General features: G+C 44.6%; 1 protein-coding gene across 2 annotated transcripts in view; it reads right to left on the bottom strand.

The window, feature by feature from the left end:
- ibtk (inhibitor of Bruton agammaglobulinemia tyrosine kinase) overlaps positions 1-17,680 on the bottom strand; it is a 59,248-nt gene extending 41,568 nt beyond the window's left edge. For both annotated transcript variants that reach the window (XM_080754141.1, XM_080754142.1), the window contains exons 1-4: positions 17,551-17,680; positions 14,916-15,809; positions 14,451-14,547; positions 1,438-1,562 (exon numbers count right to left, since the gene is read on the bottom strand). In XM_080754141.1, the coding sequence (XP_080610267.1) occupies positions 1,438-1,562; positions 14,451-14,547; positions 14,916-15,239 (546 nt within the window). In that variant the 5' untranslated portion in view covers positions 15,240-15,809; positions 17,551-17,680. The remainder of the gene's footprint in view (positions 1-1,437; positions 1,563-14,450; positions 14,548-14,915; positions 15,810-17,550) is intronic.
- Positions 17,681-18,289: the final 609 nt, after the last annotated feature.

Raw genomic sequence — 18,289 nt, 5'->3', positions numbered from 1 at the left:
AGGCGCTGCGCTGTTTGTAGGCAGCTCATTGGCTCATTAACACAGTGTTGCTAAGACACAGTCTCCGCCCCCTACACCAATCCTATGGGCTGTAGGTTCAGTCCACTAGTTGCCTGCGAGAGACGAGTGCGTGCGAGCGAGCATACGACAGTGCTCGGCTCAGAACATTGTTTAATGTCTTAAAAAAAAAAGTGTGACAGAAGATTGTGAACAAACAGATTAGACATGAATCCATGATAGGTGATAGCCTAAACAACAAGGTGAAAAAGCAGGCAAGCAGGCAGAAAATAAGCCATGGGATGGTATTCCTGGGAGCACTACAGTAGTCTTGTCTGCCAAATAAAGCGACCCCAGACTGGCTGGTATGTGAAATGCATGGGTTGATTTTGTTTTTAAAAACTACTGGTTATTACTGTATGCCAATATGATTAAACTAGTGTTGGGTAACCAGAGAGTGGGCACATAAGAACCAGGTAGACCTATATGTTTTGGAAAATTGAGAGAAATAAAATATAGGACTACACTATATGATTTTAAGGTAATAGGTTAGGTGGCCCAAAGACACACAAATTAATATTGTGAAAGAAAAAATATGATTTAATATAGGAAAATACCTGTTTTAGCCAACTTTATAACCGAAAATACCAGATTTTTCGGCAGCGCCTTTGGCACCGCAAGTTTCATTAGGAGGTGTCCCGTATTTGAAACTCTGGGAGTTGGCAACCCTAAGTGCATCGATCATTGTTACGCGCGTTAATGTTGCAGCTCTGCATAGGCCTAAAATGGGGATTTTAGCCGAAATGCCGTGCCCACCGGGCTCCTCGCGTGCACGATCCGTCCACATCGAGGTAAGAGAATGTAATCCACTCCTTATGCAGCGTCCATGTCAACTTTTTTCTGAACGAAAACATCACGGACAGATGAAAAGCTACCAGAAGCACTTCCGGTTAAAAGGGTTGAGAGAATGATCCTTTTAGATCAGTCGAAGAAGAGATGGAGAAGGGCTGCCGATCGTTTTTTTTTATCATTATCATCCATTTCGTTTTTAATGACCTAGTACGGAAATTTCCGGTCCGGCTAATTTAAGTACTAAAGAAGTGCGGTTTCATCCGGTTTTAATATAAAGTGGCTGTGAAGGTGTTAACAAACGCCCTCCCAGACTACCTCAACAACCCCTTTCAAAAATATTTCTTCCAGCGCCCCCAACGTTCTCTGAAAAAACCCTGAGGGGCAGTAGCGCCCCGTTGAGAAATATCACCCTAGAGAGAGGCTCAGATTCAGGGAGGTCTTTGGGGAGGCAATGTTTTGCAGGGTGACCCAGGTAACATGCTGGATCAAGAACAAGCTGTTTTATTGCAACACATCCGTACATAACAGTGGCAAACAACTACTTGCCCTCATGAGAGCTGAGATGAAAACAATTTATTTTTGGCTTACTTGCTTGATGTAGACTCCTGTCCTGGCAAAGATGTCGACAAGCTCTGGGTGCTGTCTGCTCTCCTGGTTTCCATGCCCAAGAGTGAAATTTGTATTGTTTCCCCAAGTGTACACCTCAGTTGGGTCTAGGAAGACAACAAAATAAAACCATTTACAACAATAACAGCAGATCTCCGCTTGGAACTTAAGGTGTTTTGGACCGGAATGTTTGTATTCAGTGGGAGTCTGTAGCCCAGCCTCTGAAATAATTTTATTAAACCTTTTGAAGTAAGATTTTCACAGCGGTGCAACTAAGCAGCACCTTGTTGAATGCCTGCCAATGGACAGAACCTGCATTTAAAGAACATGCCGTGTAATAGCATAGCTATCAGCATAGCTATTGGAAATAGCATAGTGCCTCCACCGCAGTCTGATAAGTCACTTCTCTTCAGACTCCACCTCCTCCCCTATCACTCCTTATTCTGCACTTGTTGAGAGACCTGGCCGCAGACAAGATGGCACAAGAGGAACCAGAGGAACCTCAGCATTTGACAGTATATCACATTAACGTAGAAGTGGAAATCATATGAACTCAGCAACAGAAGGTGGTGGTCTTCTCCTCCTCCCCCCCCCCCCCCCCCACACACACACATTATGTAGCAGCTCCAGTGTTTCCCCTATATGCATTAAGGAGTGGCGGGCCGCCGCCCCTTAAAATCTGGCCGCCGCTCTATGATTATTATTTTTATTTTTATTTTTTAAGATTTTTTTTACGTTTTTTTTTTGCAGAGGAATTATTTTCACAACAACGTGACTCATGTTTAGAATCCGGTTGTTCTCTCGGTTATCTACGGCTGGAAGGAGATTATAGGCTCCTCTGCTACACTCATTGATGGGATGGAGAAACAACAGCTGCGCAGCAGTGCGCACCGAGTACAAACCCACTCGACGCGTCGCATAGGCAGTGCACCACTGTTACAGGAGAAGTTTACTTGTTGTCCCATTCATCATTACAGTTTAGCTGTACATTTCTCAAGATTCATTTAAAAACGTATTGATAATGATTTTAGATTGGTGTAGTTTGTGGTTGTTTGTGGCTAAATGTGCAGTTTGTGTCTGACTGTTAGCAAGCAACCTAGCCTACAGTGTGTGGAGAAAAATAACAACATGCAGTTGCCAGGTCTGATAATATAAGCCATGTTGGGCTAGGTTGAATGAAATACCATGCAGTGTTGCCAAATCTGACTATTATAAGCCATTTTGGGCTCTTATTTCTGTAAAGTTGCTTGTAAATAATGGAGGTTGCCACTTGCCAGGGCACAAGGATTCACTGTGGGCCCCCCATTAATGTTCTTCATAGGGGGAGTGTCAGTGGTGCTCAAACCTTTTCATGTGAAGGAGGACCCCCAAAATTATATGAATTTGGCCATGGACCCCATCTCAAAATAGTTCCAGGGACCCCCCAGAAGCAAAATATGACTTACAAATGTTAAGAAATACATATTTTCAAAGATTTTGCACCCATTTTCACGAAAAATAGCAGATCTACAAGCTCGCAGCGTGATCTACAAGCTCGCAGCGCGGCACTCTGTGAGCTTGTATAGGCCTATCTGCTAAATTTCGATTGCTAAAGTATAAAATAATTAAGGCCCCTCCACCTTGGGCCCTAGTAAACTGAGTCCCACTTCCCCCCCTTGTGACGCCCCTGGTGGTTGCTTGTGAGCTTGTAGATCGGCGATTTTCAAATAGCGGAAGTATTTAGGTTTAAAGTGCTCATGTGGTCTATATTAACTTATTTTGGGCTTGTTTTCATAGACCTGGTTGTTTATTCCTCCTGACAAATCTGACAATATAACTTACTTAGGTTATTTATTTACTTTTGAAAAGCCAAATAGTATTTATTTTTGTGTGTAAATAAAGCACTTTGAAACTGAAGATGATGGCAAATGTTGATGATAATAAAATAAAGATCATAAGATGATGGCCAATGTTGTTATAAAATACAAATCTATACATTTATTTTTTAACTGAGTTAGAATCGCGCAAACACACCCAACCCGAAAAACACAGAAGATTTTCGGCCTGCACGTTGCGCTGTGCGCGAACGCTATGCCGCTCCCCGCAACTCTCCCCCCACTCCTTCAGCTTCTGCCTAGGGGAAACACTGAGCTCCTTTAGATGACAAGTGGAGGCTGGCCAGCCTGCTAGGCTGTGCAATTTTGAAACCGATTCCAACTGATTCATCAAAAGTCTGATTCAAACTCACGTCTCCCTAAAGGCAATATGACACTACAATGAAGTGGCCCAGGATCTGAGGTCATGTGATTTATGATGTCAACTGCGGATGACTTTTTTTTCCCCACAATTTTTTGTAGAGGTCCACCTTCTTGTCTGCAGCCAGGTCATGTGGGCCTATTTAGATACAGTAGTTGCTAGTGTAGCCCTGGCTAAATCTCATTCACCATTTCATTTAGGCTACTGGCTTTAATTCATGCAATGAATACATGGGTTAAAACATTTAAAACGTTGTGTTAAAAAGACTGAGTTCATATTGTTTGAATGGGGTTAAAATAAGGTAAAATATATGGAAGGATTTCATGTATGAAAATGGGAAACTAATTCATGGTCTTTTGAGTTAAAACCTCATAATGCATGCAGAAGGGCATAGTTTGTTTGAAGTGTACATGCCCAGCACATGATTGCAGCCTCACAGCCTAGCTTGTGAGCAGCAGCATGTGTCAATCTTGTGTTTCTTTTGTTTTTGATTTGTTCGTGCTTAATTGACAGCCAATCATGAGTCCAGTTCCAGTTGGAAGGGTGGGTTCTCAGATCCTGCTAGCTGCTAGGGGAACAGGTGTACTAGATCAGTCGTTTTCTCTCTAATCAGTCATTCCAACCCAGACAGCCAGAGTGTGAAGTCAGTTTGTTCTGTGAAGCCTGTGTCAAGACATAAATGTTTGTAACCTTGGTTGACGACCAGTTATCCTGTTGGTGTGAACATTATTGATCTGCAAGAGGTAAATATATGCCTGTGTATTGTTTCTGTTGCTGTAACTAAATGTTGGAGTGTAACAGTTAATGTGTTTGCAAATTGTGATTAGCCATTTGTACTTTCACAACATCAAAGAGCTTTGTATTGTGTTGTTAATGCATAGCTTGGCATTTTAAGTCATTGGATTAAGTACAAGCTACCACTATTTCTTCATGATGTAGTATTTTGGACTTGTGGCTTAGCTGATGTATTTGCTTCAGGACACTGGCAAGTGTGAGCGTGGAACACTTTGCCCAGCTGTAGAGTGAGGTCCCTACTGTTTCTTCGAGAGTGTTTCTTCTTCTGGACTGATTCTCCTGGACTGATTCTTCTGGACACTGACCTGTGTTGCTGTTCCCTCTGCTGCATTCCCCCCATCATGCAGTAACCCCTCACCAAACGTAACCTCCTACGTAACCATGGCGTTGTGAGTACTGTACATTGAGCACGTGCATTTTATTTTCCTGCTTGTGAGATCAAGTGAAGCGGCCACTACAGTTTGTAGGCCTCAACGCACCCAAGCCACGACTCAGGCCTGCAACGAGCGTTCAGTTAGGGTCACTAAAGGACTTACACGTTGCAGTCAGGTGTGTGTGTGAGAGTGTGAGTGGGGCCCATTATTGTGTGACCTGTTGATATTTGTATCTACATTCGCAATTCCTTTTTATTTCATTTTCATACTGCATTGAGACACTATTCATATTTTATTATTTTTTCTGTGTAATAAATATTCCTGCCTACGTTGGGTAGTTATATATTCAAAGTAACCTTGTTGTGTCATACTAGCTCACAGAGAATTCATGTTTGGTACTATTTAATTCATGTTGGGAAATAAGTAATTTAAAAGGTGTTTAAAAGCAAGAGTTACATACAGTACTTTTGAGGAGTATTTGATGCTCTAAGTTTATATGGAGGCACAGCCGGTTGAATTAAAATTACTTAAGTACCCAATTAAATAGTTAATAAGTTAGACTACAGGTAGTCGCGCCATTTCATTAAAACGAACTCAGGCCCCGCCCAGTGTACTACTACACAAGAACCCTCATAGCTACCTGGGACGGGTGTTACACATTGGAGGCACTGCTGAGATGGTACCAAACATAAATTGAGCTAATTGACACACAAGTAAAAACAGTATTTCAGTAGCAGTGAATAAATAGTGAATAATACACTCAGTTTAGCACGTTGCAAATATGGCCAGCCGTACGAGTAGTCCAACACAGTCAGATTTAATTGATTGGTGCCGGGGAGAGGGATTAGATGTAAAACATGCTCTTTTAATTTATGATGTGCCAGAAGACACTAACCAAGATGTTCTTGAAGAAACAGTAGCGACTGTCAAAGCTTTGGGCAAAATTAAAATAAGGGGAAGGATATTTCGTTCACAACTCCAATCCCTAATGTTATTAGTAGAGTGCCGTGAAGAGATAGACCCCACTAAAATTCCCCCAGAGATTACGCCAATAATGGGTGGGAGCTCTTGGGGTACATTGCACTACATAGAAGATACTGGCAGCCCGGATGAGTTCACAGAGAAGTTAAAGAAACTCCTCCAGGACGAAGGGAAAACAATGGATGATATCCAGAGACTATACACCCCCAGTGCATCGGGGCCCAGCAACACTGAGTCCATCATACGTGCAGTTGGAGATGTATGGAGCAGAAGCAGTAAATTCGCAGACAGCCATGGTTATAGACGTCTGAGGACATTCTCCGGAGTCAGTCCCACTCCAACAGGAGAAGAATGCCTAGATCTCTGGCTGGAGCAGGCCAAATTCATGGTTGAGGAAGGCGAATGCTCGGAGAAAGAGAAACGCAGAAGAATACTTGAGAGTCTCAGAGGTCCCGCCTTAGAGATCATTCAAGCTGTCCGTATGACTGATCCTGATGCTAGCCCCATGGAGTACATAGAGGCCATAGAAAGCATCTTCGGTGTGACAGGGTCAGGTGAAGACCTTTACTATGCGTTCAGATCCCTCCGACAGAAGCCTGAGGAGCGTTTGTCTGAATTTCTGCAAAGAGTAGAGAAGTCCCTTATGAAAGTAGTACAAGGAGGTGGCCTCCCTGCACACGCAGCTAACAGAGGCAGAATTGAGCAGCTCATTAGGGGTTCGACCTCTGACCTCCTGTTGCTTCAGCTGAAGGTTAGGGAGCGCAAGGATGACCCCCCTTCTTTTCTGAACCTGCTGAAGGAGATACGGGAAGAGGAAGACCGCCACTCTGTTAGAGAAAGCCTATCCGCACCAAAGCACCGTCAGCATGTGCGCACAGTGCAGGCATCAAAAGAAAGAGTGCAGTGTGAACCTGAAGACCAGATGGATGAGGAAAGTCCCCAGCCCTCTGATCGTTCAAGTGGTTCAAAGAAAAGGAAGAAGCCAAAACCTGAGTCACACAGTGAAATGCAGTCACTTAAAGAACAGGTGAAAGCACTAGAAAATATGATGAGTGTTATGTCAGTGACATCAACCGCAGGCCGCGGCTCAACTACCTGGTCCAGAAGGAACAAGGCTTCAGGCCATAGGCCTGGTCCAACCAAAGAGCAGTCTCCCAAAGAGGCTGATGGGTATTTCTGCTACCGGTGTGGAGAGAGTGGTCATATTGCGCCAAATTGCACTGCCCCAGAGAACACACAGAAAGTAATCAGAAAGCTAATACGCTTAGCGCGAACCGGAAAAGACAACAAGAAAGACAATCCAGAAGAGGATCAAGAGGACCCCGAAGACTCCTCAAACGAGCCTGTTGCCAGGGTCAACAAAGTAGAAGTCCCTGAAGACGACAGCCTGCCTGAGGGTCTCGTGGGCCCGTCAATGATTTACCCAATCAAAGTCAATGACTTGACCTGCAATGCTCTCCTAGACAGTGGTTCCAACGTGACCATAATATTTGAGAGTTGGTTCAACGAACACTTGCAGGATGTCCCAGTACAGCCCATCTCTCGTTTAGGCCTCTGGGGTCTGTCCGACACAGAGTACCCTTACCAAGGTTATGCCGTCGTGGAGATGGAGTTCCCAGAAAGTTTGACAGGCGTCAAAGGGCCCATAGTAGTTTTAGCTTTGATCTGTCCAGAGCCAGAGCACTACAGTCAAGCCCCTGTTATTGTCGGTACCAACACATTCCTGTTTCACAGACTGTGGGAGCTGTTGAAAGAAGGTGGTGACGAAACCATTGTTCACTCTATGAGAATCCAACCAGTGTATGCACCAGTCCAAGTAAAGGCTGAGCTCACTGCATCTGAGACAATGGATGATGCTGTTGGACAAGTGAAATGGCAAGGACCTGGTCTACTCTCAATACCCCCAGGGGAGAAGTATTACGCCACTTGTACAGTAGACAGTCCGACTCCCATGTCAAGAGACATAGTGATGATTGACGCACCCGCTGAACAGTCACTACCCGCTGGCGTACTAGTACAGCCCAGTGTGCTGCAGAGCACCGACATAGACGCCAACAGTTTCACAGTGCTACTTCATAATGAGTCCCAAAAGCGAACCTCAATACCAGTGGGCACTGTAGTAGCAGAGATGTATGCTGTTGATGCAGTTACCCCAGTCCAGTCATCTAGCGTTCCAGCTGATGCAATAGACCCAGCTCTGTTTGATTTCGGCAATTCCCCCATCTCTGAGGAGTGGCAGAGCAGGCTTCGACAGAAGTTAGCTGAGAGAATAAATGTATTCTCATTGCATGAGTGGGATGTTGGCCTGGCGAAGGGGGTGGAGCACCACATACGCCTACATGACCCCAGACCATTCAGGGAAAGGTCACGCAGACTGGCTCCCGCAGACATCGACGATGTCCGACGCCACCTACAGCAGCTGTTAGAGACCGGGATTGTTAAGGAGTCCCGTAGTCCCTACGCCTCTCCCATTGTGGTTGTCCGCAAAAAGAATGGACGGGTCAGATTCTGTATTGACTACAGAACCCTCAATAGTCGCACCATACCGGACCAGTACACGATGCCTCGCATCGATGATGCTTTGGATGCACTGACAGGCAGCAAGTGGTTCTCGGTATTGGATTTAAGGAGTGGCTATTATCAGATAGCTATGGCTGAGGAGGATAAAGAGAAGACAGCCTTCATTTGTCCCCTTGGATTCTATGAGTTTGAGCGCATGCCACAAGGGATAACTGGAGCTCCTGCAACGTTCCAACGCTTAATGGAGAAAGCTGTTGGGGACATGCATCTCCTTCAAGTCCTTGTGTACTTGGACGACATAATCGTCTTTGGCAAAACGCTCGAGGAGCATGAGCAGCGTCTACTCAAGGTCCTAGATAGACTTGAAGAAGTAGGCCTGAAAGTATCGATTGACAAATGCCAATTCTGTCAACCACAAGTGAAATACGTGGGCCACATTGTTTCAGCGTCCGGAATCGCCACTGACCCGGAGAAGGTGGAAGTGGTGAAACGTTGGAAGGAGCCCACCGATATCAAGTCTCTAAGATCATTCCTAGGCTTTTGCGGCTACTATCGGCGTTTCATTGCTAATTACTCAGTCATTGTCCGTCCTCTTACCGAACTCACCAAAGGCTATCCACCAACTCAGCGTGAGACCAAGGCCCGGAAGGGGAAAGACCCGAACAAGACGTACTTCAAAGAGTCTGAGCCTTTCGGAGAGCGTTGGGATGACGCCTGTCGTGATGCCTTTCATGAGATCATTGAGCGCCTGATTAATGCCCCTGTTTTAGCCTTTGCCGACCCTTCTAAGCCCTACATTCTGCATGTAGATGCTAGCATGAATGGCCTTGGCGCCGTGTTGAATCAGGAGCACCCAGAGGGCCTCAGACCAGTGGCCTTCGCCAGTCGTAAACTTAGTGGTCCTGAGCAACGCTACCCCATCCACCAGCTGGAATTTCTGGCGTTAAAGTGGGCAGTGGTGGACAAGTTCCATGACTACTTGTATGGTGCTAAGTTTACTGTAAGAACCGACAATAACCCGTTAACGTATGTCCTTACGTCCGCCAAGCTGAGTGCAGTAGGACATCGTTGGCTTGCTGCCCTAGCCACCTACGACTTCACTGTTCAGTATCGTCCAGGGCGTCACAATATTGATGCTGATCTACTGTCCAGGCTGTACGATCAAGAGGCTAGGGGCTGGACAAACATCCTACCGTCAGGGATCAAAGCCATCTGTCAGCGAGCTTGTGGCAATGAAGCACATGTCAGATTAGTAGAGCAACTAGGGGTTCCAGCAACTGTGGTGCCTGAAGCCTATGCTTTCCCAGTGAACCTAAGCCTAAGCACCATCGACCAGTTGACCCCAAAAGACCTAGAGACTGCTCAAGTTCTAGATCCAGTGATTGGTCCTGTGAAAAAGATGATTGAAACGAAACAGACATTGACTCATAATAAGAGCGATCCCCCTGATGTCGCCTTACTCATCCGTGAGGGGAGCAAGCTTGAGTCACGGGATGGAATACTCTTCAGAGTAACAAAGAAAGTGTCTGGAAAGAAGATTAGACAGCTTGTCTTGCCTGAAAGATACCGGATTGTGGTGTTAAGATCACTGCACGATGAGTGTGGGCACATGGGAGTGGAACGAACCACCCAGCTGATCAAAGACAGGTTCTACTGGCCACGTCTAACCAGTGAGGTGGAGCAGTACGTCCGCACCTGTGGGAGATGCATCTCAAGAAAGACACTTCCCCACCGTGCCTCACCACTAAATCAAATAACCAGTGATGGCCCTTTGGATTTAGTCTGTATTGACTTCCTACAAATCGAGCCAGACTCCAAAGGGACGGCTAATGTCTTAGTTGTGACAGATCACTACACGCGCTATGCACAGGCATTTCCTACCAAGGACCAAAAAGCCCTCACTGTAGCAAAGGTCTTGTGGGAAAAATACTTTGTGCATTACGGTTTACCTGCACGGATTCACTCTGATCAGGGCCGGGACTTTGAGTGTCGACTGATCAAGGAGCTCCTGTCCATGCTTGGGATCCGTAAGTCACGTACCTCCCCATACCATCCACAAGGTGATGCCCAACCAGAGAGGTTTAACCGAACTCTCCTGGCGATGCTTGGTACCCTGGACACTAAAAAGAAGCAATGTTGGAGCCAGCACATCAGTCAGCTTGTACACGCGTACAATTGTACTAGGAATGATGCTACTGGTTACTCTCCATATTGTCTAATGTTCGGGAGAGAAGCAAGGTTGCCAGTTGACATCTGCTTTGGTACGTCACCAGACGGAGAGGGTGAGTCATCTTACCTGCAGTACGTCGCTCAGATGAGAAAAGAGTTGCAGAGTGCCTACAAGCTCGCATCTGAGGCAGCTACAAAGAGTCACCTGAGAAACAAGTCATACTATGACCAGCGTGTGAGGGATTTGCCCTTGGGAGTTGGTGATAGAGTCCTTATCCGGAATGTTGGACTCAAAGGCAAGCACAAACTGGAAGACAGATGGAAGTCAACCCCCTATGTCGTGGTGAAGAAGCTACCGAACCTGCCAGTGTACAAGGTCAAACCAGAAGGCTCTGGTGTAGGCACAGTCAAGACTCTGCACCGAGACCATCTGTTGCCCATAGGTTACCTGGTAAGGATGTCCGCTCCTCCTGATGATACCGGGCATGTCAAAAGAAAACCTGTCACCAGATCGCAGCATGCCCGACGGAGTCGCAGACCGGCTACGTCTGTTGAAGAGTCTTTGGAAAGTGGCACAGACTCATCGGACGAAGAGTTTGAACAATGCCATAGTCCACCAGCTTTGGATGTTGATGAGGTACGGAGACACCTCTCTACAACCTATCAAGCCCCTCAAGATCCTGAAGGTCAAGAGGAAGAGGTCTCTGAAGCCTCGGATCAATCAGTTATGGAAACTGAGGATGAAGAGGAGTCCCCTGAAGGCACAGCACCTTCTACTGATGACGAGGAACCTGAAGGCACTGAACCTTCCATAGTAGCATCTGATGCAGAAGAGATGAGTGATGATGCTGTCGAGGAAACTGAGCCAGATTCAGAAGGGGGAGAAAGCTCAGTCCCTACACCTGCCACAAGGAGTAAAGAAACTCCTAGTCCCCGAAAGTCTCTCAGAGAGCCGAAACCAGTCATACGATTGACTTACGATAAGCCTGGTGACCCATCCAATGACCCAGTTACCATCATGCATCATGGGATGGTCATTCAGTTCAAGTTGAATCACCAGGAAACCAGAAGATCAGTTAAGAAGTCTAAACTAAGCCGGATGTCAACGGATGATGATAGACGGAGGCACCCTACTAAACTGAAGAAGAAGGATGTCAGATGAGGGCATCTTGACAGTCAGAAGGGGGAGGGTGTAGCCCTGGCTAAATCTCATTCACCATTTCATTTAGGCTACTGGCTTTAATTCATGCAATGAATACATGGGTTAAAACATTTAAAACGTTGTGTTAAAAAGACTGAGTTCATATTGTTTGAATGGGGTTAAAATAAGGTAAAATATATGGAAGGATTTCATGTATGAAAATGGGAAACTAATTCATGGTCTTTTGAGTTAAAACCTCATAATGCATGCAGAAGGGCATAGTTTGTTTGAAGTGTACATGCCCAGCACATGATTGCAGCCTCACAGCCTAGCTTGTGAGCAGCAGCATGTGTCAATCTTGTGTTTCTTTTGTTTTTGATTTGTTCGTGCTTAATTGACAGCCAATCATGAGTCCAGTTCCAGTTGGAAGGGTGGGTTCTCAGATCCTGCTAGCTGCTAGGGGAACAGGTGTACTAGATCAGTCGTTTTCTCTCTAATCAGTCATTCCAACCCAGACAGCCAGAGTGTGAAGTCAGTTTGTTCTGTGAAGCCTGTGTCAAGACATAAATGTTTGTAACCTTGGTTGACGACCAGTTATCCTGTTGGTGTGAACATTATTGATCTGCAAGAGGTAAATATATGCCTGTGTATTGTTTCTGTTGCTGTAACTAAATGTTGGAGTGTAACAGTTAATGTGTTTGCAAATTGTGATTAGCCATTTGTACTTTCACAACATCAAAGAGCTTTGTATTGTGTTGTTAATGCATAGCTTGGCATTTTAAGTCATTGGATTAAGTACAAGCTACCACTATTTCTTCATGATGTAGTATTTTGGACTTGTGGCTTAGCTGATGTATTTGCTTCAGGACACTGGCAAGTGTGAGCGTGGAACACTTTGCCCAGCTGTAGAGTGAGGTCCCTACTGTTTCTTCGAGAGTGTTTCTTCTTCTGGACTGATTCTCCTGGACTGATTCTTCTGGACACTGACCTGTGTTGCTGTTCCCTCTGCTGCATTCCCCCCATCATGCAGTAACCCCTCACCAAACGTAACCTCCTACGTAACCATGGCGTTGTGAGTACTGTACATTGAGCACGTGCATTTTATTTTCCTGCTTGTGAGATCAAGTGAAGCGGCCACTACAGTTTGTAGGCCTCAACGCACCCAAGCCACGACTCAGGCCTGCAACGAGCGTTCAGTTAGGGTCACTAAAGGACTTACACGTTGCAGTCAGGTGTGTGTGTGAGAGTGTGAGTGGGGCCCATTATTGTGTGACCTGTTGATATTTGTATCTACATTCGCAATTCCTTTTTATTTCATTTTCATACTGCATTGAGACACTATTCATATTTTATTATTTTTTCTGTGTAATAAATATTCCTGCCTACGTTGGGTAGTTATATATTCAAAGTAACCTTGTTGTGTCATACTAGCTCACAGAGAATTCATGTTTGGTACTATTTAATTCATGTTGGGAAATAAGTAATTTAAAAGGTGTTTAAAAGCAAGAGTTACATACAGTACTTTTGAGGAGTATTTGATGCTCTAAGTTTATATGGAGGCACAGCCGGTTGAATTAAAATTACTTAAGTACCCAATTAAATAGTTAATAAGTTAGACTACAGGTAGTCGCGCCATTTCATTAAAACGAACTCAGGCCCCGCCCAGTGTACTACTACACAAGAACCCTCATAGCTACCTGGGACGGGTGTTACACTAGTTATGTTATTTAGACAGGTTTTGATGTGTTTACTTGTTCACAGATGCATGTTATTTAGATAGCATTTGTGAATAAGTAAACAACACACATCTAACTCCAAGTATGTTATTTACATAGATGCTAGGTTTTATGTCCACCTGCTATACTTTGTATTGTAGCACATACTTGTTTTCTTAGCGCTGTAATTACTCAACCACTTAGCCTGCTGTTGGTTGACTAACATTTGTGGCTCCTATGTGACCATGTAGTCGGGGGATATCTTAAAAAAGTTCTGGAATAAATTCCTTACCAAAAATGATCTTCTCCAATGTGTTTGTAAAGGTATCTAGTAACACATCCCACAAAGACTGAAATTCAGTTTCCCTCTGAGAATCCGTGACAGGTGCTGAAAGTTGGGGTCCCATTAACTTAACTATACAGGATAAAACACACCAAAATAAATATGCTTTAGGTAGAATGTGAGGGGTCAAACTAGGGTTTTTTCATGATTCTGAATCCATTGTGAGCAATTGTTTTGCACACAAAACATTCCTTGGAGTGAAGGGGCTCCCACAAATCTGTGAAAAGTGATGACTAATCACTAAACCATAGTGAGGCCTTTTTTTAGCCCAAGGAATGTTTTTTTGTGCAAAATAAATGCTTGCAATGGATTCAGAATCATGAAAAAACCCTAGTTTGACCCCTCACATGCTACTTAAAGCATATTTATTTTGGTGTGTTTTATCCTGTATAGTTAATTTAATGGGACTTCAACTTTCAGCAGCTGTCAAGGATTCTCCTAGGGAAACTGCATTTCAGTCTTTGTGAGATGTGTTACTAGACACCTTTACAAACACATTGGTGAAGATTTTTTTTTGGTAAGGAATTTATTCCAGGATATGACACTATTTCTGAAGATATCCCCCCGACTAATGTTGTGCTTTCTAAGTCACACTGGATGAGAGTGTCTGATAAACAGCTAAATTGTACATTGTCATGCAAGAAAAAAAACATTCCAGTAAAAGCCCAAGCTAACTGAGGCACAACAATCTAAATCTAGTTCCAGAGAATGTATTTTCTTACCAGTGTGTTTAAATACAACATGTGCTGGTCTGTCCTTCATTGTCAAATCCAGGACAGAGTGACCCTCCTTGTCCTGGATAGAGAGTAGTCCACCATGCTAAAATAAAAGAGAGGGGAAAAAAGAGAGGATGCAACTCCAGGACAAACACTCCCTATACTGCATTACTTAATGTTACTGTTGTGGAGAACATTCTTCTAGCCATTATTCAAGTTTCAAATTACAAACATCAAGAAACTGTCTTAAAAGCGAATCTTTCAGCACCGTTTTATTACTTAAAAATCAATCACTATTGCTTGCAATTACATTGTAGAATCTGTATCTTTGTTATTAATATGTGTGACATTTAAGTGTTTGGTTTAAACATTGCCATCTACAAGCATACTAATTGGAGTGTGTGGGTAGCATTGCTTCCTATGCTATGATCTTAACTCAGCACCAACATCCCTGATCCACCAGCCACCCACCTTGACCAGGGCCATGAGGCAGTGGATATGTCCATAGAAGGCGCTGCGGTGCAGAGCAGTCCAGCCAGACTCCTTGTCTTTCACCGTCAGGTCTGCATTCTTACATTCAAGGAGCCACTCAAGCAGGGCCTTCTTGCCCAGCGAGGCTGCCAGGTGCAGGGCGGTGCGACCAAAGGCATCCCTCAACGTGGCTGCATTGTGGCAGTGTGCAGTGAGGAAAGCTCGCAGCTGCCCCTCAGAACCACCTGTTATTGCCGCCACCACCTCGTCTGCATGACGAGGCGAGCTGCATTTTGGTGTGCAGTCTGGTGTAGCTAGGCTCATCCTCTGTCCAGTCCTAACCCTAACCCTGTACTCCTAAAGACCCACCACCTACGACTAATAGCTAAATAACCAAATAAAACAACAAACAAATGCAAGACAAACAAACAAAAAATCCAGAGACAATCCCTCCAGGCAAGCACAGCTTACCAAATTAATAGAATTCATAAAAGAGCTGCACTCAAAGTAAAGGTCAAAGGTCAAGATAGTTGAGGTGCTAGAATTGTGCTTGTGTTGAGGTTCCACTGCACCCTAGCAACCCCAGAGCCTTACTTTGACTTGTTTCAATCGACCATTTTGACCGGCAGTACAATACAATCTAAGGTGCTTTCAGTATACAATGGCATCAAGACGTAAATAACTATTAAGTTATATATCTTTTATACAAAAATGTACAAATATTCCAAAAATAGTTTCTCACTTGTTACTTTTAAATAATTTACAAAAAGGCAACCATTTCAACAACCCTCTGACATTATCCAGCAGTCCACCCATCCAACTTGAGGGGAAAGGTTCCCTTTCCCCCCAAAACACTCTGCCGTGCTTTCAAAACTCCATAATTGTATGATGCACCTGAGAAAGAAAAAGTGAATATTTTACTCAAAATATAAAACCACATCATTCTACATTAAAAACATTAAATCTAAGAGGAATCAGTTGATTTAGGCATGTGTTAAAGATCTAAACGAACTTTGACCTGCAAAACACAGTTGAAAGCTATATAGACCTGAAAATTCAACAGTCACACGCTTTGCCTCGTCTATGATCGATCTGTATTGGTATCGGTAGCTGACTCATGCAGAATATTGTCGACATTACTGTTCAACATTAATGGGAAACATACGTTTATAATTGCCAAAGCAAGGAAAATGCAGAGGTCACACACTTGCACTGCATACAAGTTTGACTCTATGGTCGATCTGCATTGGTAGGCAGCAAACCAATGCAAATTATTGTTGACATACTGTGCTTCTCTTGACAGCTACAGTAGCAGCACTGTTTGACTAGCAATGCTAGACAAATAGCATGTGTCTTGTGTGACATATTTGGGAAATTTGGCACAAATTTGCATAGGCTACGGACTTTAGCTAAGAAGTTAACAACCTTTATCTTCTGTGTTGAATAGGCTTGGGCTCTCAGCAATGGGTTGCAATGCAAGCAGCAAGCGAATAGGATTATGCAACAATGGGTGCAGAGCTATCTTGGCTGATTAGCCAAATCCTACCCACTGGACTGCTATATAATGCAATGCATTGCATTATTTCCTTGCAAAAGCATCAGATGTTTACGGCAACTTTAAACCCTACCAAATAATACCGTAGATACACGTTTATAACATGATGTAATAGCGTAACTGGACGCCAAGAGACCCCGGCCCGCCCCATACTCGATTAGATTGTCTAACTAGCCTTTAGTTTCAATAATAGCGTCGAGTAGACGAGACACTGAGTGAACAGGGAAACTATCACTATCATAACTGCACTTGCCAAATAATTAACATGCTAATAGCCCCATACAGAACCTCTCCCTCCGCTATTAGCTCAGAGACGAGGTCCTATATATATCTGTCTACCGGCTGGGGTATAATCCCAAAATGCTCGTAGTGTTAGTGCAGCACAACATCACATCCAAAAAGTAAAGGTAGTTCCAGACACCTACAGATATTTTACCGGCACATAAAAAGTTTAGGTCGGCGTTGGGAAAACTCTTAAAATCGCTTATTTAGTCAGCCTGTGCCAGTTTCCCCATCAAACCCGGTAACTCCCCAACTGCAGTGTGCACTGTGCAGTACTGCTCCAGATTCGGCTACAAGGGAAAACATGGCACAGGCTGACTATATAAGCGGGTTTAACAGTCTACCCAACCCGACCTAAACTTTTTATGTGCCCGGTATTAGGTAAAACACTTGTAGATGTCTGGAACTACCTTTACTTTTTGGAAACGATGTGGAGAAAGGCTTGTCTACTCTAGCATTCTGGGATTCTACCCCGGCCGGCGGAAGACACAGGAGAGGTTCTTATGGGGCTAACATGCTAGCCGACACCATAAGCAGCTAACGTTCACTGTCTGACGCGTTATTGGAAATGACACCCGAGCTCCAGGCGGAGCCGCTAGCTTCTTGGCTAGCCTATGCGCACCTCGAAAGTATGCGATCTACAAGCTCACATTGCGTCGCGTCAGCGAGACAATGTGAGCTTGAAGATCGGCTACTTTCGGGCGCGCGCGGCCCCGCGGTACGACGAAGCATACAAATCGGGCTACTGTGCAGGAGCGAAAGCTAGCGACGTTGCAGACAAGCAGTTTCTGTTCTCACCTTCCGCTAGATGAAGAGAAGAGAAGTCATGGAGCGTGCATCAACTGTACACATCCACTGTGTCATTACTGTAAAATACAAAAATGTGCTTTACAGACAATTTGGAGGAAAACCTGGTGCTGCAGAACCAGATGCTGTAATGCTGACAGATAGATAGGCGGAACCAGGCAGCAGAGGTTTGGGTAATACTGTGACTTCTGATTGGCTTATGGCAGTAAAACATCCCGGTTCCCTATTGGGTGCTACGCCTGTGTGTGTGTGTGTGTGTGTGTGTGTGTGTGTGTGTGTGTGTGTGTGTGTGTGTGTGTGTGTGTGTGTGTGTGTGTGTGTGTGTGTGTGTGTGTGTGTGTGTGTGTGTGTGTGTGTGTGTGTGTGTGTGTGTCAGGGTTGTCAACATTGGACTGTCAGAATCCAGGAGATACATTTTTTGGGGGTGCACAGAACTCCCCAACCGGGGTCTGGGGGCCCCCAAAAGTCTTAATAGGTATATTTTCCTGTGTTCTGGTGAATTTTGGGGGCAACAGTCCGCCATTCCGAAACACCGCTATTCCGAAGCAGGGTTAGGGTTAGGTTTAGGGTTAGGGGTAGGGTTAGGGGTAGGGTTAGGGTTAGTTAGGGTTAGGGTTAGGGTAAGGGTTAGGGTTAGGGGTAGGGTTAGGGTTAGAAGTCAACGTTCGGAATAGCGGTGTTTCGGAATGGCGGGGTGTAACCAATTTTGGGAGTTTGATACAGCATCTTT

The sequence above is a fragment of the Nannobrachium achirus genome (genome assembly GCF_963921795.1).
Source record: "Nannobrachium achirus genome assembly, chromosome: 2".
Classification (NCBI taxonomy): domain Eukaryota; kingdom Metazoa; phylum Chordata; class Actinopteri; order Myctophiformes; family Myctophidae; genus Nannobrachium; species Nannobrachium achirus.
This window is presented reverse-complemented; position numbering and strand designations above follow the sequence as displayed.